Source organism: Coregonus lavaretus (genome assembly GCF_964263955.1).
Source record: "Coregonus lavaretus genome assembly, chromosome: 6".
Classification (NCBI taxonomy): Eukaryota; Metazoa; Chordata; class Actinopteri; order Salmoniformes; family Salmonidae; genus Coregonus; species Coregonus lavaretus.
This window is the reverse complement of record NC_139993.1, coordinates 54,197,055-54,214,158: the sequence shown is the minus strand read 5'-3', so window position 1 is coordinate 54,214,158 and position 17,104 is coordinate 54,197,055. Positions and strand designations below refer to the sequence as shown.

The window sequence follows — 17,104 nt, the reverse complement described above, 5'->3', positions numbered from 1 at the left end:
GTGCAATGGATGTTATACCGGTGGAAATTTGTCGTTTGGTCTGGAGTCCAGATTTGAGGTTTTTGGTTCCAACCGCCATGTCTTTGTGAGACGCGTGTGGGTGAACGGATGATCTCCGCATGTGTAGTTCCCACCGTAAAGCATGGAGGAGGCGGTGTTATGGTGTGGGGGTGCTTTGCTGGTGACACTGTCTGTGGTCCTCTGTAGCTCAGCTGGTAGAGCACGGCGCTTGTAACACCAAGGTAGTGGGTTCGATCCCCGGGACCACCCATACACAACATATATTTTTTTTAAATGTATGCACGCATGACTGTAAGTCGCTTTGGATTAAAGTGTTTGCTAAATGGCATATTATTATTATTATTTATTTATTTATAATTCAAGGCACACTTAACCAGCATGGCTACCACAGCATTCTGCAGCGATACGCCATCCCATCTGGTTTGGGCTTAGTGGGACTATCATTTGTTTTTCAACAGGACAATGACCCAACCGACCTCCGGGCTGTGTAAGGGCTATTTTACCAAGAAGGAGAGTGATGGAGTGCTGCATCAGATGACCTGGCCTCCACAATCCCCCGACCTCAACCGAATTGAGATGGTTTGGGATGAGTCGAACGGCAGAGTGAAGGAAAAGCAGCCAACAAGTGCTCAGCATATGTGGGAACTCCTTCAAGACTGTTGGAAAAGCATTCCAGGTGAAGCTGGTTGAGATAATGCCAAGAGTGTGCAAAGCTGTCATCAAGGCAAAGGGTGACTATTTGAAGAATCTCAAATATACAATTTATTTTGATTTGTGTAACACTTTTTTGGTTACTACATGATTCCATGTGTTATTTCATAGTTTTGATGTCTTCACTATTATTCTACAATGTAGAAAATAGTCAAAATAAAGAAAAATCCTTGAATGAGTAGGTGTTCTAAAACTTATGACCGGTAGTGTAGATAGGATTGGCAAAAACGCACACTGTTACCTATAGTACACTCTTAAGGGGTATAGTAAATAGTGACATTTGGGATGTAAGACATAGTGTTGCAATATTTTTTAAACATTTATCGTTGGAACATAAGGTGACATGAAATGGGCACATGATGTGTGAATTGCGTTGACAACCTAATAACTGCTAGTAAACCTCATAACCTGTCTTCTGGCTCTGTGCCAACAAGCTCGCATCACAAACGTTCTATTGGTCACCAATTCATCCCACACATTAAGCCAACAGACAATGATTTTTTTGGTGGTATTTATAGGCTAGTGATAAGGATAAACGATACAATGAAAGTTAGAAAATAAACCAACATTATGTATAATGAAACCATCTGCTGTAAAACCCATATGGTTTTATGCAACAGCTTTAGTATGAGTAGGCTATGATATCCCCCACTGACCCTAAACTGCATACTTGAGGAACCATGAGGAAGAAGGACATTGAGAAATCATGACTAACAGATGGGAAGAAAACTGAGGATCTAGTGGATGTAAGTGAAAGTTAGAATACTTTTTTTTCATCTAACTACTGTAATTGTACTGTGATTTATACAGTGGTAATATAGACCAGCCCAACCCTCAGAGAGTGGCCTCCTTGCAAAGCATTACACCATAATAAAACATTTATAAAGGCATTCAGTGTGTGCAGATGCATTTTATTCATCATAAAAAGCTGTTTCATCCTTATCCAGTCAATCAAAATGCAGGGGTTCACTCTAGAGGTTTTTATTCTCAAAGCAGAGGCCCCATGGGTACCCTTATAGCAAAAGTAGTAGTTCATCAATTGTAACCTCCTGTTGGTCCACTATCTACAGAATCCACTGTCACATCAGCTATTAGTAGACAAACAGCTGAGGTTGCATCCCAAATGGCACAATACTCCCTACATAGTGCACTACTTTTGACCAGAGGGCCCCGGTTCAAGATCAGTGCACTATATAGGGAATAGGTTGCCATTTGAGACAACCTGAGTGTCATTGCAGAGGCCACAGAAATTCAACCAATGGCAGATTTCACAACACAACACTGCATAGCATTGCTCTCAGGAGGTCCTTGTAACCCAAAACGTTGTAGGAATGACCCAAAACTCCCCGGTTTCATTCTCGTGGACAGATACACGTAACATAAATGGTAGTAGCATCTGTCGACAGACTGTATCCTGATTTTCCTTCACTGATCATTTGGACAACTCACAATTTCGCAGGTGCTCACATCTATAGAATTTCTGAAGGGGAGGGGACATTTGGCCCATAGACTGACACTGGCTGAGAGTTTCCGTTTAGAACGGTGGAGACTTCGCTAGTTTCACTAGTATATTTTCTAACACGTCTCCCCCAAGAACTCGATCGAGCATCTGACACAATTATGGAAGATGTTACTTCTGCCGAGATTACATTCAGTAGACAGTGCAAACAGGGGCAAACGGTTTCTAAATTAATGGGTACAACTTGAATTTGTCCAATAGGAGGAACTGCTCATTTGCATTGTCTGACTGTTAGAATTTGTATGCTCCTGACCTGTTTGGGCCAAATTATCATTACCGTTTTGATCAATGAGGTGCACTGTTATTAATATCACAGATAGTAATGTAACAAATATACATAACCACTCGTCGTCTACGTCCCAAATGGTACCCTATACCCTACAGAGTTCACTACTTTTGACCAGCGCCCTATCTACTCTGGTCAAAAGTAGTACACTATATAGGGAATAGGGTGCCATTTGGGACACTACCATCATGTCCACTCTATACATTGCCTTTCAATTGGCAACATTAGGGCATTCATATTCTGCCCTCTGAATACACCAGTGTTATTCCAATCAGCCCATCCCTCCCTCCTCCGGGGGGAAACATCCTGCCAGTTCATTGGTTAGTGTGTGCTGTTGTCCCGCCCACAGGAAGTGTGTGGGCTGTTCTGATTGGCGTTGTTCTGGTGGGTACAGGAAGAAAGGGCTGAGCTCGATGGCGAGGGTGGAGCGCACCAGGCCGACGCCCCCCAGGCGCTCGGAGCAGGGGTGGTAGACACGCCCAGTCCCAGGATGCATGTAGAGAGACTCTGGACGGAACTGGACGGCCAGCTTGTCACCACCCCAACAGAACGACAGCAGCTCTGGGGCTCCTCCTGTCCCCACCTCTGTCACCGTACCCCCAGCGGTCTCCGTCCCTGTACCGGTAGGACAGACAGTTTGTCCTAGCTTCTGCTTGCTCTTTGTGGTTTATGCAGGGTTACTGCAAAAGCACTTTGTGACATCTGATGATGTAAAATGGCTTTATAAATAAATGTGATTGATTGGTTGATTGACTGAGTGATTAATTGGTTGATTGACTGTACCCCCAGTGGCGGGCATCAGGTGGGTGAACACCAGCGGACGGTCGTCACAGCGCAGGAAGTTCCTCTCGCGGCCACACAGGGACAGGAAGGGGAAGTGGTCCTGGTACCGCCCACTCTCGTTCCTACGGAGACGGGTGAAGAAGAACACCAGGAAGTGCTTATCTGCAAACAGAGAGAGAGAGAGAGAGAAAGAAAGAAAGAGAGGGGGGAGAGTGATGGGGTAGAAGGGGGAGAGAGAGTGAGATGGGGGTGAGTGAAACAAAACGTGAGCGCAGAGATCAATCTGGTTTCACAATGGGAACCACAAGGGGAACTTGTGGAAAATAGAAACACATCCACTGCATAACACACAATAAGAGGTCATTCTTACTATAAATAAAGTTAGACTAACTACACTTAGCCTTGATAACACTGCTCCTGCTCTCAAAACACACTACATGACCAAACGTATGTGGAGACCGCTCAGTCGGCCAGTCTGCACAGCGTGCTATCGACCCAGCGTGCTATCGACCCAGAGCTTATTGGACTTTCTGCCGGAATCACTGGACCCTAGCGCCGGATCATGACAACCAGCTAGCTAGCTGCAACCTGTTGTTGGCTGATTACCATTGCCCTATAGCAAGCACCAGTTAGCCTTGAACTAGCCTCAGGCCCATTCTCCCGGCTATCTACCTCTTTGTCAACCGGACGGGACCTCCTAGTGTTGACACTGAGCCCCGCCGATCCAACACGACTGGTTTGCCGACGAAATAGTCTGATGTGGTTTCAACAGGCTTCCCGTTGCGACGACCACGAAGATCCATCTGCCAGCCCCGGCCCGCTAGCACACGCAAACTACAACTGTGCTCCCTGCTAGCTGTGCTGAAGCACCAATTTGAACTGCTCTCGGACTCACATATTGCTGTTCACTGGACCTTATGATCACTCAGCTGCACAGCTGATGCCTGCTGGACTGTTCCTTTACACGGTACCCTGTCCTGTTTATTCTGTTTAGTCTTAGCCCAAACGTTATCGCTATTTCCAGTGGTGTCTTAGCTCTCTCTAATAACACCTGTGACTGCTTTATGCCTCTCTCCCATGTCAATTATGCCTTGCCTATTGCTGTTTGGGTTAGTTCTTATTATACAATTTCACTGTAGAACCCCTAGTCCCTCTCAAACTACCTCATATAGTTCCTTGTTCCACCCCCCATACACGCCAAGACCGGCTCAATCGATGCCTCCAATGACGCTATCTCTTTCATTGTTACCCAACGCTTAGGGTTACCTGAACTGTACTCATATCCTTCCATATCCTTTTCTGTACATAATGCCCTGAATCTTTTCTACAACGCCCGGAGAACTGCCCCCTTTATTCTATGTACCCAACGCACTAGAAGACCAGTTCTTAAAGCCTTTAGTCGTATCCTTATTCTAGTCCTCCTCTGTTCCTCTGGTGATGTAGAGGCTAACCCAGGCCCTGCAGCCCCCAGTATCACTCCTACTCCCCAGGAGCTATCATTTGTTGACTTCTGTAACCGTAAAAGTCTTGGTTTTCTGCACATAAATATCAGAAGCCTCCTTCCTAAGTTTGAGTTATTCACTGCGTTAGCACACTCCGCCAACCCTGATGTTCTAGCAGTGTCTGAATCCTGGCTTAGGAAGGCCAACAAAAATTCTGAAATTTCCATCCCCAACTATAACATTTTCCGTCTAGATAGAACTGCCAAAGGGGGTGGAGTTGCAATCTACTGTAGAGATAGCCTGCAGAGCTCTATCATACTATCCAGGTCTGTGCCCAAACAGTTTGAGCTCCTACTTCTAAAAATCCACCTTTCCAGAAATAAGTCTCTCACTGTTGCCGCTTGCTACAGACCCCCCTCAGCCCCCAGCTGTGCCCTGGACACCATATGTGAATTTTGCCCCCCATCTATCCTCAGAGTTCGTACTGCTTGGTGACCTAAATTGGGATATGCTTAACACCCCGGCCATCCTACAATCTAAACTAGATGCCCTCAATCTCACACAAATTATCAACGAACCTACCAGGTACAACCCTAAATCCGTAAACATGGGTACCCTCATAGATATCATCCTGACTAACTTACCCTCTAAATACACCTCCGCTGTCTTCAACCAAGATCTCAGCGATCACTGCCTTATTGCCTGCGTCCGTAACGGGTCCGCGGTCAAACGACCACCCCTCATCACTGTCAAACGCTCCCAAAAACACTTCAGCGAGCAGGCCTTCCTAATTGACCTGGCCCAGGTATCCTGGATGGATATAGATCTCATTCCGTCAGTAGAGGATGCCTGGTTGTTCTTTAAAAGTAATTTCCTCTCAATCTTAAATAGACATGCCCCATTCAAAAAATATAGAACTAAGAACAGATATAGCCCCTGGTTCTCCTCAGACTTGACTGCCCTTGACCAGCACAAAAACATCCTGTGGCGTACTGCATTAGCATCAAATAGCCCCCGCGATATGCAACTTTTCAGGGAAGTTAGGAACCAATATACACAAGCAGTTAGGAAAGCAAAGGCTAACTTTTTCAAACAGAAATTTGCATCCTGTAGCACTAACTCCAAAAAGTTTTGGGACACTGTAAAGTCCATGGAAAATAAGAGCACTTCCTCCCAGCTGCCCACTGCACTGAGGCTAGGAAACACTATCACCACCGATAAATCTACAATAATCGAGAATTTCAACAAGCATTTTGCTACGGCTGGCCATGCTTTCTACCTGGCTACCACTACCCCGGCCACCAGCTCTGCACCCTCAGCTGCAACTTGCCCATGCCCCCCCCCGCTTCTCCTTCACACAAATCCAGACAGCTGATGTTCTAAAAGAGCTGCAAAATCTGGACCCCTACAAATCATCTGGGCTAGACAATCTGGACCCTTTCTTTCTAAAACTAGCCGCCGAAATTGTCGCAACCCCTATTACTAGCCTGTTCAACCTCTCTTTCGTAACGTCTGAGATCCCCAGAGATTGGAAAGCTGCCGCGGTCATCCCCCTCTTCAAAGGGGGTGACACTCTAGATCCAAACTGTTACAGACCCATATCCATCCTGCCCTGCCTTTCGAAAGTCAACAAACAGATCACCGACCATTTCGAATCCCACCGTACCTTCTCCGCTATGCAATCCGGTTTCCGAGCTGGTCATGGGTGCACTTCAGCCACGCTCAAGGTCCTAAACGATATTATAACCGCGATCGATAATAGACAGTACTGTGCAACCGTTTTCATTGACCTGGCCAAGGCTTTCGACTCTGTCAACCACCGCATTCTTATTGGCAGACTAAATAGCCTTGGTTTCTCAAATGACTGCCTCGCCTGGTTCACCAACTACTTCTCAGATAGAGTTCAATGTGTCAAATCGGAGGGCCTGTTGTCTGGACCTATGGCAGTCTCTATGGGGGTGCCACAGGGTTCAATTCTTGGGCCGACTCTTTTCTCTGTGTATATCAATGACGTCGCTCTTGCTGCTGGTGACTCTCAGATCCACCTCTACGCAGACGACACCATTTTGTATACATCTGGCCCTTCATTGGACACTGTGTTAACAAACCTCCAAACGAGCTTCAATTCCATACAACACTCCTTCAGTAGCCTCCAACTGCTCTTAAACATTAGTAAAACTAAATGCATGCTTTTCAATCGAACGCTGCTGGCACCCGCCCACCCGACTAGAATCACTACTCTCGACGGGTCTGACCTAGAGTATGTGGACAACTACAAATATCTAGGTGTCTGGTTAGACTGTAAACTCTCCTTCCAGACTCACATTAAGAATCTCCAATCCAAAGTTAAATCTAGAATCGGTTTCCTATTTCGCAACAAAGCCTCCTTCACTCATGCTGCCAAACATGCCCTCGTAAAACTGACTATCCTACCGATCCTTGACTTCGGCGATGTCATTTACAAAATAGCCTCCAACAGTCTACTCAGCAAATTGGATGTAGTCTATCACAGTGCCATCCGTTTTGTCTCCAAAGCCCCATATAATACCCACCACTGTGACCTGTACACTCTTGTTGGCTGGTCCTCACTACATATTCGTCGCCAAACCCACTGGCTCCAGGCCATCTATAAATCACTGCTAGGCAAATCCCCGCCTTATCTTAGCTCATTGGTCACCATAGCAACACCCACCCGTAGTCTGCGCTCCAGCGGGTATATCTCACTGGTCATCCCCAAAGCCAACACCTCCTTTGGCCCAGTTCTCTGCTGCCAATGACTGGAACAAATTGCAAAAATCTCTGAAGCTGGAGACACTTATCTCCCTCACTAACTTTAAGCATCAGTTGTCAGAGCACCTTACCGATCACTGCACCTGTACACAGCCCATCTGAAATTAGCCCGCCCAACTACCTCATCCCTATATTGTTATTTATTTTGCTCATTTGTACCCCAGTATCTCTATTTGCACATCATCTCTTGCACATCTATCATTCCAGTGTTAATACTAATTGTAATTATTTTGCACTATAGCCTATTTTATTGCCTTACCTCCATAACTTGCTAAATTTGCACACACTGTATATTATATGTATTTCTGTTGTATTTTTGACTTTGTTTTGTTTTACCCCATATGTAACTCTGTGTTGTTGTTTTTATCGCACTGCTTTGCTTTATCTTGGCCAGGTCGCAGTTGTAAATGAGAACTTGTTCTCAACTGGTTTACCTGGTTAAATAAAGGTGAAATAAAAATTTAAAAAAATTCCAAAATCATGGGCATTAATATGGAGTTGGTCCCCCCTTTGCTGCTATAACAGCATCCACTCTTCTGGGAAGGCTTTCCACTAGATGTTGGAACATTGCTGCGGGGACTTGCTTCCATTCAGGCACAAGAGCATTAGTGAGGTCGGGCAATTATGCCTGGCTCACAGTCAGCTTTCCAATTCCAAAGGTGTTTGATGGAGTTGAGGTCAGGGCTCTGTGCAGGCCAGTCAAGTTCTTCCACACCAATCTCGACAAACCACTTCTGTATGGACCTTGCTTTGTGCACGGGGGCATTGTCATGCTGAAACAGGAAAGGGCCTTCCCCAAACTGTTGCCACAAAGTTGGAAGCACAGAATCGTCTAGAATGTCATTGTATGCTGTAGCGTTAAGATTTCCCTTCACTGGAACTAAGGGGCCTAGCCCAAACCATGAAAAACAGCCCCAGACCATTATTCCTCCTCCACCAAACTTTAAAGTTGCCACTATGCATTCGGGCAGATTGCGTTCTCCTGGTGTCCGCCAAATCCAGATTAATCCGTTGGACTGCCAGATGGTGAAGCGTGATTCATCACTCCAGAGAACGCGTTACCACTGCTCCAGAGTCCAATGGTGGCGAGCTTTACACCACTCCAGCCGACGCTTGGCATTGCGCATGGTGATCTCAGGCTTGTGTGCAGCTGCTCGGCCATAGAAACCCATTTCATGAAGCTCCCGACGAAGTTATTGTGCTGACGTTGCTTCCAGAGGCAGTTTGGAACTCGGTAGTGAGTGTTGCAACCAAGGACAGGCGATTTTTACACGCATCAGCACTCGTCGGGCCCGTTCTGTGAGCTTGTGTGGCCTACCATTTCGCGGCTGAGCCGTTGTTGCTCCTAGACGTTTCCACTTCACAATAACAGCACTTATAGTTAACCGGGGCAGCTCTAGCAGGGCAGAAATTTGATGAACTGAGTTTTTGGAAAGGTGGCATCCTATGACGGTGCCACGTTGAAAGTCACTGAGCTCTTCAGTAAGGCCATTCTACTGCCAATGTTTGTCTATGGAGATTGCATGGCTGTGTGCTCGATTTTGTACACCTGTCAGCAACGGGTGTTGCTGAAATAGCTGAATACACTAATTTGAAGGGGTGTCCACATACTTTTGTATATACAGTCGTATGAAAAAGTTTGGGCACCCCTGACAATTTCCATGATTTCCATTTATAAATAATTGGGTGTTTGGATTAGCAATTTCATTTTGATCTATCAAATAACTGATGGACACAGTAATATTTCAGTAGTGAAATTAGGTTTATTGGATTAACAGAAAATGTGCAATATGCATCAAAACGAAATTAGACAGGTGCATAGATTTGGGCACCCCAACAGAGAAATCACATCAATATTTAGTAGAGCCTCCTTTTGCTAAATTAACATCCTCTAGACGCTTCCTATAGCCTCTAATGAGTGTCTGGATTCTGGATGAAGGTATTTTGGACCATTCCTCCTTACAAAACATCTCCAGTTCAGTTAGGTTTGATGGTTGCCGAGCATGGACAGCCCGCTTCAAATCATCCCACAGACTCTCAATGATATTCAGGTCTGGGGACTGGGATGGCCCTTCCAGAACATTGTACTTGTTCCTCTGCATAAATGCCCGGGTAGATTTTGAGCAGTGTTTTGGGTCGTTGTCTTGTTGAAATATCCAGGCCCGGCGTAACTTCAACATTGTGACTGATTCTTCAACATTATTCCCAAGAATCTGCTGATATTGAGTGGAATCCACGCGACCCTCAACTTTAACAAGATTCCCAGTACCGGCACTGGCCACACAGCCCCACAGCATGATGGAACCACCACCAAATTTTACTGTGGGTAGCAAGTGTTTTTCTTGGAATGCTGTGTTCTTTTGCCGCCATGCATAACGCCCCTTGTTATGACCAAATAACTAAATCTTTGTTTCATCAGTCCACAGCACCTTATTCAAAAATGAAGCTGGCTTGTCCAAATGTGCGTTTGCATACCTCAAGCGACTCTGTTTGTGGCGTGTGTGCAGAAAAGGCTTCTTCCGCATCACTCTCCCGTACAGCTTCTTCTTGTGCAAAGTGCGCTGAATTGTTGAACGATGCACAGTGACACCATCTGCAGCAAAATGATGTTGTAGGTCTTTGGAGGTGGTCTGTGGGCTGTTTTTGACCGTTCTCACCATCCTTCGCCTTTGCCTCTCCGATATTTTACTTGGCCTGCCACTTCTGGCCTTAACAAGAACTGTGCCTTTGGTCTTCCATTTCCTCACTATGTTCCTCACAGTGGACACTGACAGCTTACACTCTGCGATAGCTTTTTGTAGCCTTCCCCTAAACCATAATGTTGAACAATCTTTGTTTTCAGGTCATTTGAGAGTTGTTTTGAGGCCCCCATGTTGCCACTCTTCAGAGGAGAGTCAAAGAGAACAACAACTTGCAATTGGCCACCTTAAATACCTTTTCTCATTATTGGATGCACTTGTCTATGAAGTTCAAGGCTTAATGAGCTCACCAAACCAATTGAGTGTTCAGTGCTAAGTAGTTACAGGTATTCAAATCAACAGAATGACAAGGGTGGCCAAATTTTTGCATAGCCTATTTTTCACATCTGATTTAATTTAATACAAATTAATATTACTACACTAAAAATCTTTGTCTGGACAATACCCCAATACTCAGCTTTTATTAGAAAATGAATGGCATGCCACTGTGATCATTTTCTGTGACGACAGAGTAAATTATTATGCAGCCTCAGAGGGGTGCCCAAACCTTTTCATACAACTGTATAGTGTGTTCCCCAATATGTGCAGCATGTATGCCTGAATGCTGTACAACAGAAGCAACAGTTTATCCACATTTAAAATTGCATCCCAAATGGCACCCTATTCCATACATAGTGCACTACTTTTGGGCCCAGGTCAAAATTAGTGCACTATATAGGGGATAGGGTGCACCATTAGGGTGCTCAATGTTCTGCTAACTAAGATTGCAGAACATTGAGTACAGGTTCTGGCCTTAACCCTGAGCGTACACTACATCACTTACATATGCTCTCTAGGTGGGAGTTGAACGCCAAACAGAGGGGGTGTTATGTGATGTTATAAGGGAAGCAGGCAACCCCCCCCCCCCACACACTTACAGTAATGGTCGGCACATGACATAAGACTATACCGAGGCTCAGCTTGTGTAGTAGATGGGATAATCATGTTTACTACAGAGTATGAACACTGAATAATGAAGGCCACCACAGCATATCTCATATATAGCCATGGGCAGAGATAATAAGATATCCAACAGGTTGTCTAGTTTCATGTCAATGTTACCTTTGTAAGAGGGTCATTTTTATGTCTGGAAAGAGGTAGACTGCTCTCTCTCTCTCTCTCTCTGTGTGTGTGTGTACTTTAAATACCTTTGAAGCACGTGACAAAGTTTTTCATTTTAGTGTCATCAAGGAAGAGCTGTGGTAAAAATAGAAGTTTAGTTAGCTGATCACTACAACAAACTAATTTCACTGTTTAGTTGTAATTTTTTGTGTAAGACATTCACCTGTCCTTGGTGGTCAATGTAGTAGAAGTATTCCCGAATGCGCGGTTCGGGGCTCTGGCCTTGTATGTAGGTGACGTTAGTACGTGTACCACACTGGGTCACAAACCGCACTACACGGAGGTACCGCAACACCCTCTGCCCACTGCTGACAACCACAGCTCGGCACAACATACTGAAGCGACCCGGTAGAACGATTGGACTTGTGTTCAACTGCGTTATATGATCAGTGTCCTCCGTGCAGCGTCAAAAACATGGCACGTAAAACCGATGGACAGACTTCAAATGTCAGTGGAAATAATTAACTGACCTGTCTCTATCCAAATGATAACGTGACGTTGTTATGAAGCTTTGGTAGTTTACTACCGGAAGCGCAGCTTTCTATGGCGGTCGGACAAATCACTTTCATAAAGCTAGCTACTGCCACCAAGTGGATACACTAAGAAATACACCAGATACATTGTTACGAAGTATACTACTGCACATTCAGGAACAAAGTATCTGTTCTTCTGTCATTCGCTGTCGAGCCTTTAAATATGACAATTTACAAATGCTAGTTTCTGGATTTATTGCGAGAAAATAGTAGCCTATTTAAATATAGGCTATTGAAAACGTTTTTATTACAGGACCCCCAAGTGCATAATTGACCTATTGGCCTAAGTGAACTCCCTGGCTCTGTTCCATGAAGATTGTCCTACATAGCATGGCTACATGAATAACAAAAAAGGCCAACTTCATACAACCAATAAATCTAATAATAAAAGTCATACTTTTAATATGACATTATACAGACATTCAGTGACAACAGTGGAGTAGTGTGCCCATAAAATATATTGACAATTGTCATTGAAATTCAACCGCACAGTAGGCCTATGCGTATAAACGACCTCATCTTCTTATATAAGACATTCCAAGGGTTGAATTAATGGAGCGTCAAAGCAACAATGTGGACACTGGACCCCCAAACAGAAGCTTCTTTCGCGGAGATGGGACGAAAATCAAACAAAGCGGCCGATTCAGACGTACTGGTCATCGCTTGGTCAGAGACAGATGAGGTGTTCAAAACAACTGGGAACTCGAGAAAAAAACGAGCTCCGACTTGGGAAAAATCGATTTGAAAGGTCATCCAACTCGGAATTACAACTCGGGAACTCCGGCCACTTTCTAGAGCTACGTCTTTCCGAAATGAAGATCACTGACGTCATAATTTGACTTTGTTTTTTCCCCCCGGAGTTCCCAGTTGTTTTCAACGCGGCAAGAGTTCCCAAGGCTGTCATTGTCAACAACCATCATAAACACACTGCTGACGAGACACCATTCTACTTTGCTGTGTCCTCCATAGACATTAAAACCAGGTTTCATCCTACAGTTTCTTCTCCCCCACCTGTCTTATTCGAGTGCGAGGTTTCCGCCTTTACTTATTCTGTGGTGGGTGGAGTCGGTCACCTGAACAACAAGGTAGGATATATTTTCTTGGTGAGCGAACTGAGATCTCCACAAAAATGTTTACATTTTCGGATTCATAGTTCACCAAACGGAATCACCTCAACTGCCAGTAAGTTTTTGTTTTTCGATTGATATAGCCTATACCTTACTTTTGGTTTGGTTACTTACAGTTGAAACTGTTCACAGTTCAGAGGGTAAATGGTTGTGGTCTCCGAGATTCAGACGTGGTTGAGACTTTTAGGAAATGTTTTTACTTTCATGCCTAATCAGAATCACAGGCTACAGTCGTTCTATTTCACTACGTTTTCTTTTGGCACAGTCTGTGCTATGCCACTGTGCCTCAATGTTCAAAGGTCGGGGTTGTATGGCGCGTTTATGACATTTGGTGACACATTGGGCATTTTTCCGTGCAGGTATGAGCCAGCCGCCCCGACCGCACAGGGGGCAAAGGGAGAGAAACGGAGAAGGTCCCCGCGAGCATCGGGAACACAGGCCAAGACGGGAGCCGCGGCACGATGATAGACCACCATCAAGCAACAGGTGTGTTCACATGATGGCATGGTCACTAGGCATTTATGGTGACAGATTGCATGATGTAGCCTATGTCTGCCAAAAAATCCACCTCTAAGAGCGGGTTGTAGGAGAGAGAAGCACTTCAACCCTCTCTCTCTCCCCTCAGGTCCTCTTCTCAGCCCCCATATTACAGGGACTCCACACCCCCTCCTAAACATGGGCGGGACCAGGAAGCCCGAAGAGAGGATCATGAGGGGTCCAAATGCACCCATATCTGCTCCAGGAGAGGTATGTAATGTTAGTGTCTTACATTTTAGTCATTTAGCAGACACTCTTATCCAGAGCGACTTACAGTTAGTGAGTGCATACATTTACATATTGCCCCCCCCCCGTGGGAAACGAACCCACAACCCTCGGGTTGCAAGCGCCATGCTCTACCAACTGAGCTACAGGGGACTAGAGAGTAGAGCTAGAAAAATAATTGGGTGGAGAAAGTGAGGCACAATGGACACAGACTCAGTCATACCTGTGAGGGGGAAGTAAATGTCTGTGTGGTCAGCTGAACACTGCCACATACCGTCAGTCAGTGTCAGGATTTAGTTTCCCTCTCTTCACCTAAACTACACCTACACCTGCCCAGCGATACTACTACCCCTGAACATACCTCTCCCTCTCCTAATACTGGTCAGACTGGTTCTCACCTAGGCTAGTAAAGCTGTACACTTTACTTGCTTTGCTGTTTTAACACCCACACACACCACCTGTTGCTTTGATTTGAGCAGAGAAATGTGATCAGTTGATAAGGGGAGAGAGGTGATTAATATAAAGAAAGTCACACTAATTATGCTCCCAAACATTTAAGGGGTATAGTAACCAAGAAAGGCGAGAACCAGATCTACTGATTTAATTGGCTGACGACATGCACACCCTCACACACAGTGGGAAAAAAAGCTGATTGTATTTGATCTGTTAAAGTCTCCCCAGTAAAGAATGTTATAATCTGTGTGAGTGTTCAGTCACCTTTCTCCTGTTCCTTTGCTAATCATTTCCAATCAGCGTGTGAGTGGAATATTGTAAATTGACTTACTGTAGCTCTCCTATGGCCTTGTAGTGAGTTTAAAATGTAGGTAGCAGTTAGTGTGACGTTCTATCCTTGGTGCTTGTTTGTGATTGTCTCTCTCTCGTAGTGTGTGTGTTAACATGTTCTCTCTTATTGTCATAGTTGTAAATATGTGTATATATATTTTTTGTTTCATTCACACCTGCACTGTTGGAGCTCAGAGCTTAAGTATTTAACTATACAGTGCAACTACATCTGTGACCCTGCGCATGTGACTAAATAAAAATCAAATCTATAGGTATCGTGTTGATCTGTTCAGTCCTGACCAATGCCCTGGTCCTGATCTGTGTGGTGGCAGCTCAGATGGTGATGTCAGGCATGTCTGCTATGGGCGGCCTGGCGGGGGGCAGCTTCAATCTTAACACTAACATCCCCTTCGAGGGCCAAGAGCTGCAACAGGTACAAGACAGAAACAAGTGTCGCATCCCAAATAGCACCCTATTCCCTATATGGTCCACTACATTTTGAGGGCTCTGGTCAAAAGTAGTACACTATATAGGGCATAGGGTGCCATTTGGGATGCAGTCATGGACTCCAGATCCATTGCCATCACAAGGTACATTCTATCATAGCATCTCCACAAGACTACATTCCCTGTTATGTTATATTATGAAGACACCACCCTAACACCGTACCTGATTGCAGGTGAGAGACCTGGACATGCAGTACAGCCAGATGAGAGCTCCGGGAATATACGGGGGCGTGGCCTTTGCCCTCGTCTTCGGTGTTGTCTCCCTCCTGTTCGTGGTCTCCGGGAACAAGCCCCCACACCTGCTGGGCCAGAGGCTGCTGATGGGAGCGTTGGTGTTCCAGGGTTTGGGGGCGGTACTCTACGTGGTGGCGGTGGGGTTGTACCTCCACTTTGTCATCCAGGTGAACAGTACAGACGTGTGTAAGAGAAGGGAGAGGTTGTATGCACGTTCAGGTTTAACCTGGATGAACTGTGATGTGGGAGGGGCGGACGCGGCTGTGGCGTTGTTCGGGCTGATCACGGCGATACTCTACACCGCCGGTACGGTGCTCACGTTCTACACGGTGCGCTGGGTCAGGGGTTACCTGGAGGATCGCAGGCTACATGAGAGAGATAGACGCCCCCCTACCGCCAGCTCCCACCCACAGAGGTCACCACTACGGTCTGATACTGCTCTGTGAGGGAGACGCAGGTTGAGTCCCAAATTCTCTATAGAGAGTGCACTACTTTTGACCAGGGCCAATAGGGCTCTGGTCACAATAAGTATATTATGTAGGAAATAGGATGCCATTTGGGATGACGCCACAGATGAACCCCGGAAGGGACCAAAGGGCTTTTTCCACTCTATCCATTTTCATTAAAACTGTCTGTCCATTTTTGATAGTAATGGGACTTGCAACTACCCACTGGGCAAAGATGTCAGTTCAACGTCTAGTTTTGATTTACATTTGATTGAGTTGTCAACAGTGAAATCAACAAAATGTGAACCATGTCATTGGATTTAGGTTTAAAGTTGGGTGGAAAAAAGACAAATCCCCAACTTTTTGCAAATCCAATAAGTTTGACGTTGATTCCAATGTCATCACATTGAATGTTTTTGTCGAAATGACATGGGGGAAAAAAACATTGATTCAACCAGTTTGTGCCCAGTGGGTAAGGCGCTTGCTCTGTAAACTTTTGTAAAGCATGGATTTGATATGAATTCCTTTTTAACTGCAACATGAATGACCCACTCTGGTCTAACAGACCGGTCTTGTCATTCATCAATACCATTTTTGTATGTGTGTATATAGAGGCTGCATGTAAATAAACCTTTACATTTATCTGCCACTCAAGCTTGATTATTTTGTATTTTCTAGTAACTCAAACCTTTAGCTTTACAATACATGCCATGATGCCACCATGTCAGACTGGCTAACATTTCAGAGGTGTGATACGTACTGTATCAGTTATCCTGCTAGGGGCAGAAGTGCTCCATATAGCTACTCCACCCCATCCCCAGTCCTGTCCCTGTTGTTACCGGGCAAGTCGAGACTGACTGATCAACAAATCACCCTGCATAATAAATAACTACTCATTATTTGTAGATCAGTCAATTTACCCATGATACATTACGGTTTTGATGCTCTCGAACATGGCCACCATCTCTCCTGCAGTATCCCCAGGCAGCATGCCAGCTATGACATTACAATGGGTCTGTCTCCTCTGCACTGTCACAATGGGTCACTCAGAACATTTGGTGCGTTCAAAACAACTGGGAACATGGAAAATACGAGGTCAATACGTCCGTGATCTTCAGGTCGGAAAGTCGGCGCTCTAGAAAGAGTTGAATGATCGTTCAAAGCTATTTTTCCCAATTGGAGCTCGTCCCCCCCCAGGTTTCCAGAAGTTGGAAGTCAGAGATTTCCGAGTCCCAGTGATTTTGAAAGCTGGAATTCTACTGTGAAGTAATAATCTGTCTTTATGACATCATAGGGCATCA

At 45.2% G+C, this 17,104-nt stretch overlaps 2 protein-coding genes across 3 annotated transcripts; one reads left to right on the top strand and one right to left on the bottom strand.

The window, feature by feature from the left end:
• Positions 1 to 1,622: 1,622 nt before the first annotated feature.
• Positions 1,623 to 12,785, bottom strand: LOC311131432 (UPF0598 protein C8orf82 homolog). The gene is made up of 4 exons (XM_084164419.1): positions 11,576 to 12,785; positions 11,439 to 11,487; positions 3,321 to 3,482; positions 1,623 to 3,152 (listed from the first exon to the last, which is right to left on the bottom strand). The coding sequence occupies exons 1-4, from the start codon at positions 11,744 to 11,746 to the stop codon at positions 2,809 to 2,811; spliced, it is 726 nt and encodes a 241-aa protein (XP_084020545.1). The 5' UTR covers positions 11,747 to 12,785; the 3' UTR covers positions 1,623 to 2,808.
• A 165-nt stretch (positions 12,786 to 12,950) lies between these two features.
• On the top strand, positions 12,951 to 16,445 carry LOC311131431 (MARVEL domain-containing protein 3-like). 2 transcript variants are annotated; one of them, XM_084164417.1, is made up of 5 exons: positions 12,951 to 13,030; positions 13,432 to 13,558; positions 13,698 to 13,819; positions 14,890 to 15,050; positions 15,297 to 16,445. In XM_084164417.1, the coding sequence occupies exons 2-5, from the start codon at positions 13,434 to 13,436 to the stop codon at positions 15,801 to 15,803; spliced, it is 915 nt and encodes a 304-aa protein (XP_084020543.1). In that variant the 5' UTR covers positions 12,951 to 13,030; positions 13,432 to 13,433; the 3' UTR covers positions 15,804 to 16,445. The 2 variants fall into 2 exon arrangements, with proteins under 2 accessions (XP_084020543.1, XP_084020544.1); XM_084164418.1 differs by having other exon boundaries at positions 12,979 to 13,127.
• The last annotated feature ends 659 nt before the right edge of the window (positions 16,446 to 17,104 follow it).